Genomic DNA, 18016 nt, shown 5'->3' on the forward strand with positions numbered 1-18016 from the left:
GTGTTCTCAGCACGAACAAGGAACCCGTGTGCATAGGGAATTTATTTTATAGATGCCATCAGAGCTTTTTGCTCTTTTGACAAAGACCTTTTGGGAGATCTACGAATCTTGTCACAGCTGGGAGCCAGGGAGGATGCCTGTGTCTGCCAATATTATGACCTGTATGTAATAGTTAGTGCCCTAGAAGGATGTATTCCTGTGCTGTAGCTTTCATATATGCTTTTTGTACCTCAGAATGAGTCTGCATATGATGAAGACAATAGAAAACAAGCTATACAACACAAGCCAAACATCTATTATTTATTTGCAAGGGGCTTACCTGGACCTGTTCAATCCTGTTGTCCAAATAATCAGGTTTGAGTAGGATAGACAGGTCCACAGAGCCAGTTTAGGGAGGCTGTGCAATGAGTACATACCCCAGGATAGTACCTGTGGTGCCACGTTCCTCTCCGTTTGTAGTCACCCTGAATTTGGGGCATTCTGGTGTGGTGACAGCAGGCCAGGTTTCACTTGGTTGCAGATTTTCTGTGCGTATGCTTTTCTCTGTGTGTTACTAACCCTTTCCATGTCCTCCCACAGCGAGTTTTTCTCAGCCTTTACCAGCAAACCCAAGATCCCTCGCACTCCTGAAGTGCAGAGTGCCAGCCCCAGGAAGGGAAAGCTCCCGACCATTGCCCCGCAGTTTTCTCAGTCTGGTCCCCAGCAAACGAGCCGGCCGAGCTCCTCAGGATCATCCACAAGGAGCAGACAGAGTAAGTGGAAAACATCACCCTTCTCCTTGTCAGCGCTTGGGATGGGAAAGGAGGGAGCTCTGCGGGAGCTCTCCAGGAATGAAGTCGTACTCTACGAATGTGCCAGGAGTATATGACATTGTACTTGTCATCTGCAGGATGCACAACCATGGAATTATATCCCGCTGAACACTGCTCCTATTTCCAGACTGTCATGTGAACAGTTGGAGACGTGCTTTTTCCTGTCTCTGGGTGGAGAAAAGTGGCTCAAAAGTATGGGGGGAAGCTTCTAGTCTCAGATTAGACATTCTCTGGATGTCATTAGACTGTCTCCTTTTCTTTAGACACTTGTTCACTCCACTGTATAGCTTGTCTAACGTTCTTCAATTTGGATTCCTGGGTGTGTCTGCGCTGCACTGAATGTAGACCAGATGTCTGACGGTTCAGGAGATGGGCTAGGGCAGCCTAGCAAGAAGGCTGCCAGGCATGGTGTGCTGCTTGTGGCAGTCAGCATTCTGCTGGAAACTTGGATTTGAGAACCAGATGGATGTGTTGTTGCCTGCAGAAGCGTAAGCAGTGCTAGGTTGCAGTGGGCTCAGAGGAGAGGAAGGCAGGGACCTGAGGTTGGAGGGAAGAGGTGGAAGCATGCTCTAGGCCTGCCAGCGTGAGCCCACTAAAATAGAAATGTTGGTCTCAGTTGCTTACACAACAGTAAACACGTATGGAGATGTGGAGGGTGTGAATAAGTTTTTTCTCTGGGGTGCAGAAAGGACTAGCTGGATTCAAATATACTCCTGGGGCTGGACTAGCCGCATTCAGGTATATCCCTGGCGCCAGCAGCAATAAAAATGGAAATAGCAACGTGGTATAGGTTCACTAAACTTTTACGATACAATTAGAATATGATGATTATCACAACGTAACGTCAGCATGACTCTTTAGCTGTAACTGTTACCTTGAACCATTTAAAAAAAAAAAAAACACACCAGGAAACTAATAGCACTTTTTAAACCTGCCCATGGAATTTGAGATAGGTGCTTATCATTAACTTTTAATTACAGATAAGGAAAACTAATTGTAGGGAGCTGAAATAATACAGTAAATCAGCAACAGAGCAGGAAGGAGCTTCTTGAACCTTCTATATTGCTTACTTATTGTCATTTCGTGTGGTCGTATATGTGAGGAGATTGCGTGGTTTCATTCAGGGAGTACAGGTGAGGCAATGAAAGAGGATGTCCCTGGTAACTAAGTGAGATTTTGACCTAGCGATTATTTGCTCGAGTGATCCCATGCTTAGGTAATAACTGCCAGCTGCTTTAGTGTTACTTTCACTGCGTATGCCCTGTGTTTCACCTCTGTCATCAATGCTTTACATTTCCTGTGAGGGGAGTTCCATTCTGCCCTGGCTGAATGTGATGCTAACAGCCAAGAGTCTGTCCCTGTTACCTGTTTAGCTTCATTTCCAAAAGCACTAGTCCATTAAAAAGGAAAGAGTATATGTGTGCACACAAACTTGTCCACATGTTCTAGTTTCTCCAGCAGAACTCTACGCTCCTGGGTGTCTGTGCCCTGTGAAAGATGTGACACATGTATGGTTGCTTTTGTAGGGATGTGAATTAAGTTCCTTTTCCAGTGGCACAGTGCACAATCTAGCTTATTTTGAAGTTGAGTTAAAGGAGAGTTTAATCAGAGTTCTGTGTTGTTTGTGTTTCTTTATTGATTCAGTGTATGTAACTTGTAAGGCCAGACTCTTGGGCTCTCTTAATTTTTAACTTTTGTTAGATAGGATTTGTCTTACAGCATACTTGTGGGCATCATGCACTGAGAACATTGCATCTCATTTTGTGTCCGTTTAGCTTTTCTTCAGAGTTTTTCATTGGGGTTTCAGGCAACTTGTTTTCTATCTGTCCATAGGTTTTGCGAGACAGACTTGAAGGCAGCAAAAGAACGCTAAACTCCTTATCTTCCTGCCAAAAAATAGCAAAGAAATTGTTTTGCAAACAAGATGCCATCCACCCTATTTTATTCTGTATTGTTGTCTGCTGTCATAAGGCACCTGTTAGTTACTCTGCATCTTGCAGGTGGCTTTCACACAAGTATTTATGGTTTGGAAAATTGAGAGGCTGGTGTTAAGGACCTGATTTTTAAAGGACTTTAGAAAGGCTTTAAGCACCCAAGTCCAAACTCTGTGTTTCCAAATTTAATTCCCTTTAAGCTTCTGCTTAAAGGTACAGGGAAGCATCTGAAGCAGGTGAGCCCTTGATAAAGCTCTGTGCTGCTCTTCCTTTAATTTCCCAGTTGACTTTTGTAGATGAGTTGGAAGTGGTGTCAGATGGACAGATCTAAGCAATTAGTAGATCTCAGCAGTTGCTGCCTTCCATTTGCCTACTGCATAGGTATGTTGTTTTTTTACATATTAAAAGAGACTTCTGGAGGATTGTCTTTACCTCGTGGATTCCTTTGTATTTCTGGAGAAATAAAAGTTTATATAGCTCTGGACAAATGGTGAGAAAAAGATTAGTTTCTGATTGCACTTATTGATGTGATGGCTTATTTTAGAGACAGGTTTTAGCTTGTTTTTAAAATTTATTGTAGGTGTACTTACTGGAAATAAGTTGCTTTGACGCAAACCTAGCTGAACTAGCTGGACTGCTGTTCTCGGAGTGTAGAGTGTGTGGAATGCCTGAGGAATGCAGAGGAAGCACAGGTACTTAGTGCAGCTACAGGCCTGGGGCCAGATTGCTGCCTGAGATGTAGCCCACTGTTAGTGGAGTGTTAAAGCTGTACCTTACAGCAAAACTGAGCTCCTCAAAATAAAACCAACCACGTTGGAGCTTTCTGCTGAATCCCCTTCCTAGCTGGTATAGGGGTGACACAGTGGCTAGAAGACAAAGAGGACCTCCAAATCTAAACTTTTTCAGCTCTGCTTTATGTGCTCCATGTGGATGGGAAAGAATGATTTAGTCTTCATGCATTACTCTGCATCTGTTCCAAGCACCTCTTTATGGACACGCTAAAGGTACGTGTGCAGCATCCCACGTTGGTTCACTCTAGGGCACAGTGAAACTAGACTGACAGAAAAATCTGTACCAAAAGAATGAAGAAGGATTTTATCAGGACTGTGACCTGCCCCTGTGGCTTCCTGCAACTCCAGAAGTTCTTTCAGTGACCCCGGACAGCTGGCTCCTGTAAGCACATTCTGCATTTTGAAGTTGCAGCACCAGTGGTTAAGGTGCCTTTGTGTGTGTTCTTTGTGCTGGTTGTGTCACTGTATGGATCAAACAAGTGTTCCCTCAGGCAACTCCTGCCTAGTGATAAATGCTGCTTTCAACTGACAGAGTTTTTTTTTCTTTTCTTTTTTTTTTTTTCTCCCTGCAGGCGCTCAGTCCTCCAGGAAGTGAGAACAGTTCCTTTCCTCAAGAATCACCTGTCACTTTACTGAAGGGCAGAAGCAGCTTCCTGTAATGAGCTTTACTGGCGACCTACCGAGAAGAGGTTATTAACATTGCACGGCGTGTGCCCTGCATGGTGATTCAGGGATTATCTGATGGGATCCATCTGTAGTCCTCTCGAAAGCTGGCTAAGACAAAGGCCTTGTTACAATTCAAGGTCTCAGCAGGTGCCCACAACTGATACGGTAGATGGATATAGTCCCACTGTCTCTGATAGTTTATTCTAAAGTGACATTGCTACCTCCAGAAGTCTCTTGCTCTCTGCTTTTTGTGTCAGAGTAAATGGCCTTTGGAGGTGGTCTGTAGGGCTCAGCACAGGAGTCTGGCCAAGCAACTGTCTTGTTTACATATTGCTTGCTGAACAAGTCTGTAACTTGCTTTATTTAAATTATGCTGTTGTGAATGAGTTAGGGAATATCTGTGTTCAAAGGATCTGCATCTGCACGAGGAAGGAAAGTGTACGCTATCTGTGTAGAGCCTCACTGCCTGGAGCAGTTCTATGTGGAGTGAGATCTCTGTTTGACCACCAGAGACTGAAGAGAAAGTATTTTGTCAACTTCTGATTGTCCTGAGGCAGTTGAAAAACTCTGCCAGTGCCTAAAGCACCATCCAGCCATGCTTATCTCTGAGGATCTGGTCAGCAGGTTTATCTACAGCAATTATTCCTATTCATTCATTTTTTTCCCCTTAATGTTGTTTCTTAACATTTGTAGAATGAATAATTAATTTTCCACTGGAATTAAGAACTTTCTTCATTCATAGGAGAAACCATGAGATGTGAACAGATTAGAAACAGTGTTCTGTGCGTGTGTGGCTGTGGACAATGACCTTTGGTCTTTGTCACATTTTAAATTCTTCACTTCTGAACAGTGATTGGTTATGTCTTTATGGAATTTATGCTGGTCTTCAGTGAACACAAAGTGCTGAATAGGTAAGGGTAATCAGGAAGCCCTTCGCTAAATCAAAACCCAGCAGTTAGTTCTGCCAGTAAATTATGAAGCCTGCACATCCCTTTGTATGACACAGCTCTTAGGACAACAGCAAAAACTTTAACAGAAAAGCAGTTTACCTTGGAGCTTGGCTGCCACTGAAGCAGAAAACATTGTAAATGGACTTCAAAGCAAATGCTTTAGCAGGTGTAAAAGGGAGAAGCCAAAGCTTTTGTTTTGGAGTTCCACCTTGAGAAACAAACAAGAGGAACCCAGCCTAAAAATAAAAAGTCAAGCAACTCCAACAGTGACAGCTGCCTCCCGCTTGAGTAAAGAGTTGTAAAGCCACCAAACATTTCCGTAGGAACAGAAGAAAGCTTTATGCTTGTGCCGATGAGACCTTGAGTTGTTTATGCCTCTCGGTATGTGATGGCAACTGAATAGGCAAGGCATTTCCTCACTCGGTGTAGTTGCCATGAGACCCAAGACCAGTGATGCTGCATCAGGTTTTTGTGGAAAGGGATCCAACAGGCAAGTTCCTCTAACCCCTTTGGCTAATAGACTTCAAATTGGAATTAAGATGTTTTGAAGGACAAGACAGTTGAAAATCTGGTCGTATTCACGTGAAACTTTCTGCTCAGTAACTGCACAGACTAACACAAAGCAGGCAGGGTATGGGTTTTGCTTTAATGCCCCAGCTGCGTAGGACATAGAGTAATTAGAGACACCTGATAGTCTTTTTTCCTGTAGATTACAGTGATAGATGAATCACAGAAAACCTCTGATTTGTGCTTTGTGAAATCACAGAAAATTCCTGATTTGTGCGCCCACCTGCTCTCAATGCTGTTAAACATAGTTAATGAAAAAAAATGTCCTTTGATTTACAGAAGGGCAGCAATAGGACGCAGCCATAAGAACTCACCTAATAGTTTTGCATGGCAGGCAGTTTTTCTTTTCCCTCTGAAAAGCTATCTTTTTTCCAGCTGGTAATATCAATGGGCAGGTTGTTAACACTGAAGTGCTAAGCAAGTTCATTTGCATATGTGGATACACAGAGTGCCCCAGCAGTTGAATTTTATTTATTTTACAGCGGTGTTGAGTTTCATGTTTGAGCAGACCTGATTCTCTGAAATGCAGAACAGCCTTTGAAAAGAGTTGAGTGCAAACTATTAAAAAAAAAAAAAAAAAAAAAAAAACAACAACTCCCTGGGTTTACTGTTAGGTGAGGTTAAAACTATCACTCTGTAACTCAGCCAAAAGTAGCTGCCCTCCACCAGATCAAGATAAGTGAAAAGCAAAATACAACCAACAGATGAGGAAAACTGAAAGGAACAAACTGAAGTGTATGTCCTTGTGTGTTTCTTATGCAGGCCCACTGCAAGGCAGAACTCTACGTGTATGTTTTTTCATGTTCAAGTCTTAGGTATCTTGGAGTGAGTACAGAGTTTGAAAACTGTGAGAGTATTTTTATATTGATGTTTGAGAAACTTCATTTTCCAAGTACTTGAGAGAGAAACTGTGTACATGCTTTGAAATAAAGTAGCAGCTGAGCAGTAGCTTGTGAGGCTGACAAAGTAACGTGTTCTCTGTTTCTCTCTGTTGCTCACAAAAAGCCCCTGCAATGCCAGTCAGGAGGTTTTGAAGCTAATGTTAAATGCTCATTCTGCCTTTGTTAGTGGGGCACCACTATTTGGGGTTGAGAGGTCCCTGGATAAAAGGTCAGTAACATGCATATAGCAAATTCTGCACCTTGCTCTTAAAAGTTGTTAGGTACTTCTTGTATCTGTCACGCAGAGGCTGCTGCTAGATACAACACCATCCTGGTAAATTTGTAACAGGAACAGTGGAAGCTGCCTCCTGAATGAGAGGGAGGTGATTGTACCTAAACTGATTAATTTTATTTCCGATAAGCAGATGCAGTAACTGCACGTAACACACAAAAAGTCCCCTTCAGCTGTTTGTGTGACCAAAGTGCTACGTGATGCTGATGTGCTTCTTGTGTATAACCTCTACATTCAGTGTTAATGGGGCACAGAATCATAAAGTATCCTGAGTTGGAAAGGATCCGCATGGATCATCAAGTCCAACTGCTGGCCCCACACAGGACCACCCAAAAATCAAACTGTGTTTCTCTGAGCGTTGTCCAAGCATGAACTGCCTATGTCTATTTAAACTTGCATGTCAGGCTCATTCCGTACAGTTGCTTTAAAATCATCTGGTGCTGACCAAGTAGAAATGCTTCTGAAGGCACATGTGAGTTTTTCTTTCTGTGATAGGTTTCCCTAGGGTTTCATGCACTTTCAGGCTGTGTGTTTGCTTGCCTTGTGCTGTTCTATTATCGACAAATTCTGTCTCAGCTGTTTTGTCTCTACCTGAATTGGAAATGCATCTCCCTTTGGTTCAGCCTGGCCTGCCTCTGCTGTCAGCATTGTTTGCCCAGAAGTGTTGCAAAGCAGGTGTGTGCCACACATTGTTTTTGGTCTCTCATGAGGAGAGCCCAGGCATGTGGGATGCCACCACTGACACTTTTTGGGTGTCAGAGCTGTTATTCCTTAGAGGGACTATAAGCGTGGGGGGAGACAAGCAAGGAAGTTCTCTGGAGACAAAATATTCCTGTGTTGGGGAGGGAAAAGGGTTGTTTGGTTTGATTTTTGAGATATTTGCTTTAAATAAAGTTCACTGGTCTCTAAAAAAAACATCAGGGGTTACAGCACAGGGATGAAAAGCACTGTGTTGCCTTCATGCACATGTTGGAGCAGTAGCAGGAAGAAGGCAAGCAAGCTACCTTTGCCCCAGGTATTTCCCCCAGCCCCTTCGTTCCGGGACCTGGAGTTCATCTTTGAGCCAGAACTTCTGGCAGCGTACACCATCCTCAGACGTGGCTGCAGTCTGGTTCAATTTGGGGACAAATCATTCCCCAGCAGAGGAAGTGGCAGGGAGCAGGGAGGTGCACCTTGCTCAGCGAGCCGATCTAATCGTGGGGTGTTTGAGCCAAGCCCTGCAAGGTTTGGACACACCTGATTATGCCATGTGCAAGGTGGTGCATGGGCTTGGCTAACCAAGAGGTTAGAGATACAGTTTTACAGGTCTCCGCTGACCTTGGTGGGAATTGAGTATTAAAACACCTCTGTGACTAAGCCGTGTGGCCTCCTGCACTTTCCTGACCTCTGCTATTCATATAAATCAAAAAAGGAGGGGGACTCTTGAGAATGCAGTGACAGGTGAGAAACAAGATGTTCTGGGGCAAACAAAGCAGATGAGACTCAGCTCTTCCAGCCAGGTTGTGTGGGAATCTGCTGCCAGCAGATTTTAAAGGAACTTCTGGGTGCAGAGCCCAGGGCAGGCTGTGTTATCAGACCAGTAATCCTTCTACCTGGCGCCTGGTCAGTGGTTGGTATCTGGTGTTTCAAAGCAGGTTTCTTTCCAGCTCCTGGCTGCATTCTGCCCTGCAGAGGAAGGGTGTTGTGTTCAACTCCAGGACCATGAGCTAAACTTCCACTCCTTGAGGATCCAATGTTCTCCAAACGACAGGCCAAGTGGCACACCCTGGGACATCTAATAATTTTCGGGAACGTGCCCTTTTCAGTTCTCTCGGCTGTCCTTTCGCATAGTCCAAGTTTCCGAGGAGCTATGATATTGATTTGTGGAAATGAAAGTGAGAAAGCTTCATGCAAATTGTCAGAAAGTCCAGTGACAACCTTAAATGTTTGCCTTGTGCTTATCTTCTTCAAATATGGGAAATGCTGATCTCATATGATTTTAGGTCCATAGTTTTCGGGAGTGTCACTTACTTTGCTCTGGGTATGAATGACCTGTAATTAAAAAGATGGCATCCACTACCTCTCACTCTTTTCTTTTTACAAGACATTAAACTATCACTTCATTTTATTTGTTTTCCTTTGCATAGCACTGGGAGCTAAATCCAAGTAAAAGAGCAAACAGGGCAATAAGGAAGAGTGGATACCACAACCAACAGCCTTCATCCTGCAGGTGCTTGAGGTGCTTTAAGGCTGGAGCTGACAGCTATGACTGCTGCGGCCAGCCAAAACTCAGCCCTACCTACGAAGGGATTTTTAGCAGGCAAGGACATTTCCCCCTGCTGATCCCAAGGAGAAATCCTGGCCTTTGTAGCTGGAGATTTCATTACAGGCACGTAGTCCTCTTTCTCTGAAGAGCGAAAAAGCCGGGCTAAGAGGCGGATGGGATGTGAGTGCTGGAAATAGCAGCTCCGTGCCAAGTGATAGTTCCTCCTTCGGGCTGCCATGTGCCGCTCTGACGGCCGTAGCCCTTGTCTGGATCCGGCTGACTGCTGGCAGAGGTTGAATGCTTCCCGAGAACAAATCCGTTTATTGTTTGTGTCTGTTCATGCACTGCCTTTGGGACCGTGGTTCGTGTTGGTAGCAAGGAGCGGGGCCGTCCACGCCAAACGAGCTCTTTGTCAAGCAGCACGCCTTGCTGACATTTCTACCATTTTCTCCAACTGCTTACCCCAAGCAGACAACTTGTTTGTTTTTGTTAACGTGGCAGATCGTGGCCTGTCGTGATTTCCCATGAAACTCTTTCAATTTCTCTCCAGGCCTTGTGACTGAAGGTGCTGCTGGTATGGATGCAGGCTTTCCCACAGCCGTGCTGAGTGCTGCAGCGAGGCCTGAGCGGCTGCCAGGCTCCACAAATCCTCCTGCAGCTTCCAAGGTCCTCTGAAACCGCACTTCGAGCTCCTAAAGCAGAAGCCAATACTGCATGTCATGTCCCAAATCACTCTGAAATGGCAGCAATAAGAACCAATTTCAGGGTGAGTCCCTGCTGGGTATCCTGGCCCCCAGGCCCTACTCGCGTAGGGCAGAGACCCAGGCTTTTAACCATAACCAGCCCAGGTGATCTTACACATTTCTGGTGAGAATACACTTGTGTCTGTGGAATCCACTGTGAAAAAAAAAAAAAGATATCCATGCTGTAAAATTCATTATGTTCATTATTTGCTGTCTGTGAATGAATGCATCCCATATTTCAGCTGAGTTCAGCTTCCCCCAAGCGGTTGTGAGGAGACAGCTGATTTTCCACCTGCACTCTCCTCGCTGAAAGCAGGGAGAGGGCTTGAATCTTCACGGAAAGCTGGTTGTTTTTATCCAGGTGCCTAAAAATGTGGGTTTTTCAGAAAAAAATCATCTCTCACACCCCAGTGCCTGCACAAAAATCTGGCCCTCCATCCTGCTTCAGTGGCCTTTCTGGAGAGCATCCGTGTAGTTTCCTGTCTCTGCTTCCTTCCCTCTCTCTAGCTTTTTGGTTTGGTTTGTGTTATTTTTTCTGTATTTTTTCCTGTGATGGGAATTACGCTGCAGGGCTGGCTCGTGCTCGTGTTACGGAGGTGAGGGAGGCTTTGAGAGGTGCTCATCCCACGGCAGCGCAGGCCTGGTCCCGCCAGCAGAGGAGAGCTTTTCCACCTCCAGCTGGAGTTATGCAGGAATCTCCTTCCTTCGGTGCTGGGGCTGATTAAAATCTCTCATTACCTTTACCTTCTGACTTGTGACGCCAGTTCTTTATGCAAAACCATTTACTAATGAGAACAGTTTAGGGCGAGTCAGTCACTGAAGTGTTATCGTCGTGCATTACATTCGTGCAGCCGGGGGTGAGACCTCGGTGCTTCATTAGACGCCTCTCCGTCCATTCCTGGACAGCAGGGCTGGGACTGTGAGGTGCTGGAGGACTTGGGACCAGATTTTGTCTTTATAATAACCCCCCAAGTTGTGCTGGGCAAAGCAGTAGGTCACAGGCTGCCTTATCTTACGTGACTCAGCCTGGCACTGCTGCTCGGCGTGGTTACGGCGCTGCCCACGTGTTTCTTTCAGTGACCTTCCTCGGGGCTGCGAGTGTGGTTTGTACCAGGAATGCCCTGTCCTGGCTGGAAAATCGGCCCCTGGGGAAATGTGTCCTTGCTTAGGCTCCCTGGAGATGACGGGGGAGGTGTTATGGCCACAAGTGTATGGGTTCAGGTCTGCGCTGGGCTCCAGCTGTGCACCGGAGGAACGGGACGGCCGGCAGCAGAGGCTGCTGTGAGGCTGGCACCCCGTTACTCAGCACAGGGCCGTTATGGGGAGTAGCAATTGGGGTTTCCTTTAACCGTGTGAGGGGGATCTGTGGACATGTGCCCTGAATGCAGTGAGAGGTTTTGGTCACGGGCTTCCTCGGAAGGAGTGTACACCAGACATATCCAAACCCCGTTTAGGCAGGAGGGATGCTTACCCTGACATCAGGCAGTGCAGGACACAGGCATGGAGGGGTTTTGTGCTTCCAGCTGTGGGGACTCTGGGGAAGGTTTTCCCCCAGTGCCTGCTGTCTGTCTTTTTACTGTGTGCTGGGCTGGATTGAAGGGAGCAAAACGGTGCTGAGAGGTGAAGCTCCCTTTGCACCACTTCAACCAAGAGAAGTTTCTGCTGCCTTGGCCCCAAACACGCTGCTGCTGGTCCCAGCTTTCTGTGCGGACTGGTGCTCTGAGGCAGAAGGGGAAAGCAGAGAAGCTCCAGGCTCTGGTTTGCTCGTGTAGCACCAGGTCTGCGTGAGAGCAGCTTTCAACCTGTTGTATTACCTAATGCCATTTTGATACATAATGAATTGTTCTGCATGAATTATTTTAGAGCAACTTGAGTCTGGTGGTAGCAGTTTGCCTTGCACACCTTTAAGCGTACATGCAGCGAGGAGTTGCATGCAGTTAGGCCCTTCAGGGAGAAGGCAACGTGATGTCCTGGTGCAGGAGGGCCTGAAGCATTGCGAAATCCCGCTGGAGGTGGTTCACAGCCACCAGGTAAGAGCAGGGAATAGAAACTACCACCACACCCACTTCCAGGCCTTCTCGAACATCACAGAGGGGTTGAGAAATAGGGCTGTGACTGGGTGCAGGGCAGTTGGCTCTGGTGCAAACCGAGCAGCTTGGAAGCATCTCCTTATTTTAACCCCTTCCTGAGGGAAGGGGTTAAAATAAGGTTCCCGTTTTGCACCTGCCCAAGGCTTGAAGATCCCTGGGGGCGGAGATGTGGGGCTGAATCTTGCTGGAGTGCAGGCAGCTGGAGCTGAGCAGGGTCCTGGGCACAAGTGCTGCAAGGATGGAGGGTGGGAGCTTTACAGACAGCCCTGCTTTAATCCTTATTATTTAATCCTTATTCTTTAATTATTATTTATTAGGTTTGTGGCTGTCATTGGTGTGGGCAACTTGTGGTCCCTCGGCGTTGCTGCAGGTGTTATCACAGCAGGGCGAGCAGAGCTCGGGGTGAGCATGGGCAGGGTGCAGGGCAGCAGGGAGCACTGCGCCGTGGTGCTTAGGAGGCTGCAGCTGGGAACTTAAATCGTTCATATAATCATTAGCAGCTTATGCTTATATTCTTTTCCCAGCACAGCATAAAGCTTTTATTTGCGAACCTAAAAACTGATTTTGTTTGTCAGGATGGTGATGGGTCATCTCCCCTACTCCTGTGGTTTGGGGAGGAAGCTGGCAGGGAGAGCTCCCACATCTTATTAGGGTGAGAGTGAAATTGCAAGACTTGTGATCCTGCTCTCTGCTTGGCCCTGGGGCTCCTGCGATGCACAGGGGGCTGGCAGTGGGCTCTGTGCACTGGCAGCTTGACCTCACGGCCAGGAGCCTGGCTTCTGGGTGACCTTTGCCAGGTTAAGTACAGGTTGCCAAAGCCTTCCCTCGGCTTCTGGGGCTATAAAATGCACTTTTGCTTTAGTTGTGGCTGTTTCACTCGAGATAGGAGCTGAAGAGGAACTTGCTGCTACCGAAACCTGGCAGGCACCCCGAGGCAAGGGCGGCTGCCATGCACACCTCGGGCCCTCAGATAACAAATTCCTCCCCAAATTCCTCCTGTGCAGGTTTCTAGATTTTTCCTTTCTCACCTTGTTCATTGAAGGGAAAAAACAAAACAAAACAAACAAAAAAAAAACAGCCTGACTTCTGGGCAGCATCTTTCTATTTTCCCGTCCTAAGACAGGTGCCCAGGAGCGAGGGGGCACCTCGGAGCCGTACCCAAGCCCCTGCTGGGGAGCGCTCGTGCCAGCTGACCGGGGATTCCCCTCCAAGCCTGGCTTTCTGCCCTTTGCGGTGTTCACAGCCAAGTTTGTAGGGTTTTCTCCTTTCTCCAGCCTGCTCCCTAGCCCACAGCAGGGTATGACGTGGCCCTGCAGGCTCCATTCATGCACTGCAGGTGCATGAGCAGTGACCCCTTGGTTTGGGCTGTGCCAAGGGCTGCGATAACGCACGGGCCCCACGCACACACCTCTGCCTCTCCTGTGCACCAGTCTGTGACCGATTTTTCAGGTAGTTTGAGTATTTTGGCAAACTGGAAAGAAAATCCCCGGCAAAACAGACAGGAAGGAAGCAGAGACAGGAAACACTGTGCATAGAGGTTCTCTGGGGCTTGCTGCTGCGGATATTTTGCTTCCCCATGGTGTCACCCACAGAGAGGAGCTCCTCTTTCACTGGGTCCCTCAGGGTGTGCGCACCCTGCTGTGACAGCCCCAAAGCCACAGTTTTAGGGGTGTAAGGGCCCTTCTTGGGGTACACCAGAGCAGGATACCACACATGGGCTCCCCTGGGCTCCGGCACCTCACACAGGGACACAAGAGGGACAAGTCCCCGTGTGGGAGCGGGACTGGAGCGGTGCTGCCCGCAGCCACGAGCCTGCAGCCCGTCTCCAAACCTGTTCTGCAGACTGCTTTTCCAGCGGCTCCTCAAAGGCAGGATTTCACAAGGTGTGCAGGTGAAGGGGCAGCTTGGCTGGGGCTCCCACCCCTGAGCCATGGGGCACAGAGGAGCCTGTTCTCAGCCCCGGCCCCTCACAGAGCCCCGCTGTTGGGGAGGCTCGGAGAAAGCCCGGTGAAGGCAGCGGGGAGGGAAAAGATCCTGGCAGAGCCAGGAATTGTCCTGCTAGCAGCTCAGGATCCTTTTTCTTCTCCAGTACATCTATTTATTTTTATTTTTTTTTAAGGCTGCTGGATTTTACTCAAAGGCACCCGGGCTGGCCAAGCCGGCCGGCTGCTTTCTTGCTTCTCCTGGCCCAGGGCGCACCGGCAAGGGCTCTGCCCTCCTCGCCCTGAAAGCCTCCCTCTTTGCAACCGCTGCTGATGTCTCCTCTTGGCCTGGAGCCCGTGCCCTGAAGAATATAAGCATAAACTATTTAATGCCCCCTCGCCTGGGAAGAGGCCTGGGGGCTCGGCGGGAGCGCTGCCCCGCTGCCGAGGCCGGGAAGACTGGGGCAGTGTTTGGGGCCGGGCGCTGCTGAAAGGGCTCAGTGTGTGCTTGGCGTGAGTCACCGGGGAGCCGGGAGCCAGCAGGAGGGGGGACGGAGCGGTGCTGCGGGAGGCATCGAGCCTGAAAATGAATATCATGAGTGTTGAGAGGAGGCAGGAGGAGGACGGGGAGGGGAGGCCGAGAGGCTCGGCACTGCCGGGGGTGGAGGCGCGCGTGGAGGACAGGAGCGGGGAGCACGGGGGGGGGGGGGGGTGCCCTGGAGGAGCGTTTTTTTTTTTAGCATGGATCTGAGGGTGTCAAAGCAGAAAAAATAAATAAATAAAGCTCAGGGAAGGGGCCTGGAGAAGGGGAGCTGCCTCTTGCCACCCCGAGAATTGGGCTGCAGGGCTGGAGCTCCGTCCTGGCTGGCGCATGTTGTCCTGGGCCCGATGGTTTTCCTTGGCTGTCTCTGAGCCTCGGTCTGGCCGATCCACACCCCGCGGCTGCCAGGCTGTGCCAGCCTCTTACATGTCCTCGGCTTCACCTTCCCTGTCCCCAGGGTCCCCACCTGCTGTGACAGGCACAGGAGGAGGCAGGAGCATGGGACGCTGCTGGTGGCTCAGGGCCAGACCCCAAAGGGAGCTTGGCTCCTGGGTGAGGTCCCAGCTGAGCTGGGATATCGGTGGGATGGGATTTCTTCTTCGGGGGGGGATTTCTTCTTCAGACTGAAGATCTGGGTCAGTCCCAAAAGCCCAGAGCCTCTGGAGGCCGGGGCCAGCACGGAGGGTGTGCACGGGAGGCCTTCCAGCCGTGTTTGAGCAGGAAACGAGTCCCACACAGACACGCCGCTTTACGGGGTTTTGGTTGACCGAACTGGAGTTGAACATTGCTGGAAAGTCACGCCAAGGTTTCCTCCCAGCACCGCGGCCCCAGCGCACAGGGGGTCGAAGGATTCCTCCACCACCCCTCGGGGTTATTGATCCGTGGGGTCCTGCAGACCCGTGCCATGGGTGCATGGGATGGGGGGTGTCCCTGTCACCTCGCCCTGGGGACGTTGTGCCCAGCAGGGGCTCCGTCCTGCCCTTTACATGATTCACAAGCTCTCCGTCCTTCCCCACCTCTCTGTAACGCTGGGCAGGCCTTCAAGGCCTCAGCCCTGCAGCAACGAGCTCCCAGGGCGGTGCTCGTCTGCCCTGCGGTCACCAGTGGCTGCACTGGGATGAAGTGGGAAGAAAACACTCCGGGGGTCACAGCCCAGCTGGCAGGACCCACCAGGACAGCCCGTCTGTCCCTCCGTCCCACGACAGGACCCATTCACATGGGATTTGCCTTGTGCCTGTGCCCGGAGCTTCCCCAAAAAGGGGATCGCCTCGAGGGAGGCTGAGTCCTCAGCTGCTGGGAATCGGGGACGGAGCCGGCTCCCTGCATTAACTCAGCGGCCACCTCAGCCCGCAGCATGACTTCACCGTCGGGTGAATGGCCCACCATGGAAACCAAACCTCAGGAATGCGGCTGGGTGTGCCGGCTCCGGCTCCGTGCTCCTCTCCCGAGGGCTCAGGCACGGCTGGAACCCTCCCAGCCTAGCAAATGGCTGTCGCCCCCCTCCCTCTCCAAAATCCTGCCCCGGCCCATCTCTTTGCTGGAGATGGACCCACCCGTGAGGTGTGTCTCCGTTGGCAGAGGATAAATTTTGGGTCAGCCGGTGAGACCTGGGAGCAGCGGGCACTGCTGTGGTGAAGGGGTCAGGGGTGCAGGTGCCTGCTTGGGGGCTCGGCGGTGGGCACAGTGTCTGATTTTCCATTTGGGCTGGATAAGGGCTGTGAGCGGGCAGCCGCCAGACTCAGGTGCCTCCCGCGCCAGCCTCTCCATCTGAGTCACGGGAGAGGCCAGCAGCACGCTTGGAAAACTCCAAAATGCTGCTCAGCTCCTGAGCTCTGGGGCCTCACCAGCCCCCCTGGGCCACGAGCACCACGTGAGGCTGGGAGGGGAAACTGAGGCACGGCCGGGCTGGCAGGGACGAGCCAGGGCTGCTGGCTCGCTGTCGTTATCCACACGGGGATCCACAGCATCGGGCTGCCTGGGGAGGGGAAATGTTTTTTTCCCTCTCCCCTCCCTTCCCCACGAGCCAGAGGCAGCGTCAGCCCGGTTTCCCCTGTGAGCTGCCGCGCCAAGCGCCTCTGCAACCGCTGGAAAATGCATAAAAGCCCCGGGCAGGGCTGCAGGAAGGTTTCTGGCAGTCACAGCTGGATCCAGCCGCTGGCTTAAAGCAACCACACGGCCACGCCGGGCTGTGCCCTGTCCCCTGTCCTTCCCCAGGCTGTGCCCATGGGATTTGGGCAAGCTCACCCCATCCTCTTATTTGGAGCTCTGGGGTCTGTCCCCCCAGCACTGTGCTGGCACAGGGCAGCCCAGGGGCAGGAGAGGGGCTGTGGGGTTTGCCCTGGGGATCCTGAAGCAGAGAGGGGCTGGCCCTGCCGTCACCCTGCCAGGCACGTCCCTTTCTCACCTGTTTTTGGCATAAATCATGCAAAGCCCCAGGGGTTTGATGCCACGCAGGGCAGAAAGGTTTCCTCAGCTTGGCACGGGAAGAAAACCCAAATGTGTCACTGTCCCACCAGTCTCTGCCACCGCAGGTCAGGCTGAACCTTGGGTCCTGCCCCAGACACTCAGGGTTTGGGGGAGGAAAGGGCTCATTTGGGATCCCTGTGGGTCGTGGCCCTCCCAAAGGGAGGTCCCTTGGCTCCTGTGGGATGCCCAGCCCCAGGACTGCGGTGCTGGCACGAGCTGGGCAGCTCGAGGTGCTGGGATAGACAGGACATGTTCCTGTATGGGTAAGACTCATTAGCAGAACAGAAAGAAATCAGAAAAAGAAAAGAAGAAAAAATGGAAATCCCACAGCAAAAAAAAAAAAACAAACACCAGGTCGTGCTTTTTTTTTCTTTTTTTTTTTTTCTTTTTTTTTTTTTTCTTTCTTTTCTCACTGAAACAAAACCCAAACCATCAGTGGGAAGGCATTGGCTGGGTCAACCTGCCACAAGCCAGTCTTTCAGCATTACATAAACGTTACAAAAAAAGCTCCCTTCTTTGTCTGTACTTTTATTTAAAAAAAATAAAAATAAAAATAAAAAAATAAAGCAGGTCTGCTCTGAAAAAAAAAAAAAAAAAAAAAGTCTTGAAACAAAAAAAGAGCTGTGGTTTGCTGTGAGAACGTCTAACTGAGCCACTTTGGCATCATCCCAATCCTCTCCCTTTCCCTGTGCTCAGAGATGCCCCGAAGCCCTAAACCATGCCCCGCAGCCACACCAGGTGCCTGCCCTGAAGCCTCACACCCCACCAGGTCGCCTGTGCCCATCTCCAGCAGGGACACCACCGGGGATGCCCTAACAGGAGCCGGGGGTGGCCACTGTCACACTCAGGGGGTCTGTGCCTTGCCCCCCTGCGCCTCCCCACGCAGTGCTACAGGAATGTGCCCAGGTGCCCTTTCCGCAGGTCCCTGCCAGCTCTCACGGGGCTCAGCACGGCTCGAAATGTCACCGAAATGTCACCAGGGTTGCGTAACTGCTGGCTTTTGGTTTGGCTTCCCCGTGCCCGAGGAGCTGCCGTCCTGTCCCCTCCGTTGGCCAAGCGGTGGAGGGGGGCAGGGGCCGAATCCAGCCCTGTGCTGGGCGCTGAGCGGGGCTCTGC

General features: G+C 50.1%; 1 protein-coding gene across 1 annotated transcript in view; it reads left to right on the forward strand.

Annotated features, from left to right (window-relative positions):
- ARMC9 (armadillo repeat containing 9) overlaps positions 1-6308 on the forward strand; it is a 63322-nt gene extending 57014 nt beyond the window's left edge. The window contains exons 24-25 of the mRNA XM_032193115.1: positions 580-752; positions 4110-6308. Of these exons, the coding sequence (XP_032049006.1) occupies positions 580-752; positions 4110-4132 (196 nt within the window). The 3' untranslated portion in view covers positions 4133-6308. The remainder of the gene's footprint in view (positions 1-579; positions 753-4109) is intronic.
- Positions 6309-18016: the final 11708 nt, after the last annotated feature.

The sequence above is a fragment of the Aythya fuligula genome, chromosome 9, assembly GCF_009819795.1.
Source record: "Aythya fuligula isolate bAytFul2 chromosome 9, bAytFul2.pri, whole genome shotgun sequence".
Classification (NCBI taxonomy): Eukaryota; Metazoa; Chordata; class Aves; order Anseriformes; family Anatidae; genus Aythya; species Aythya fuligula.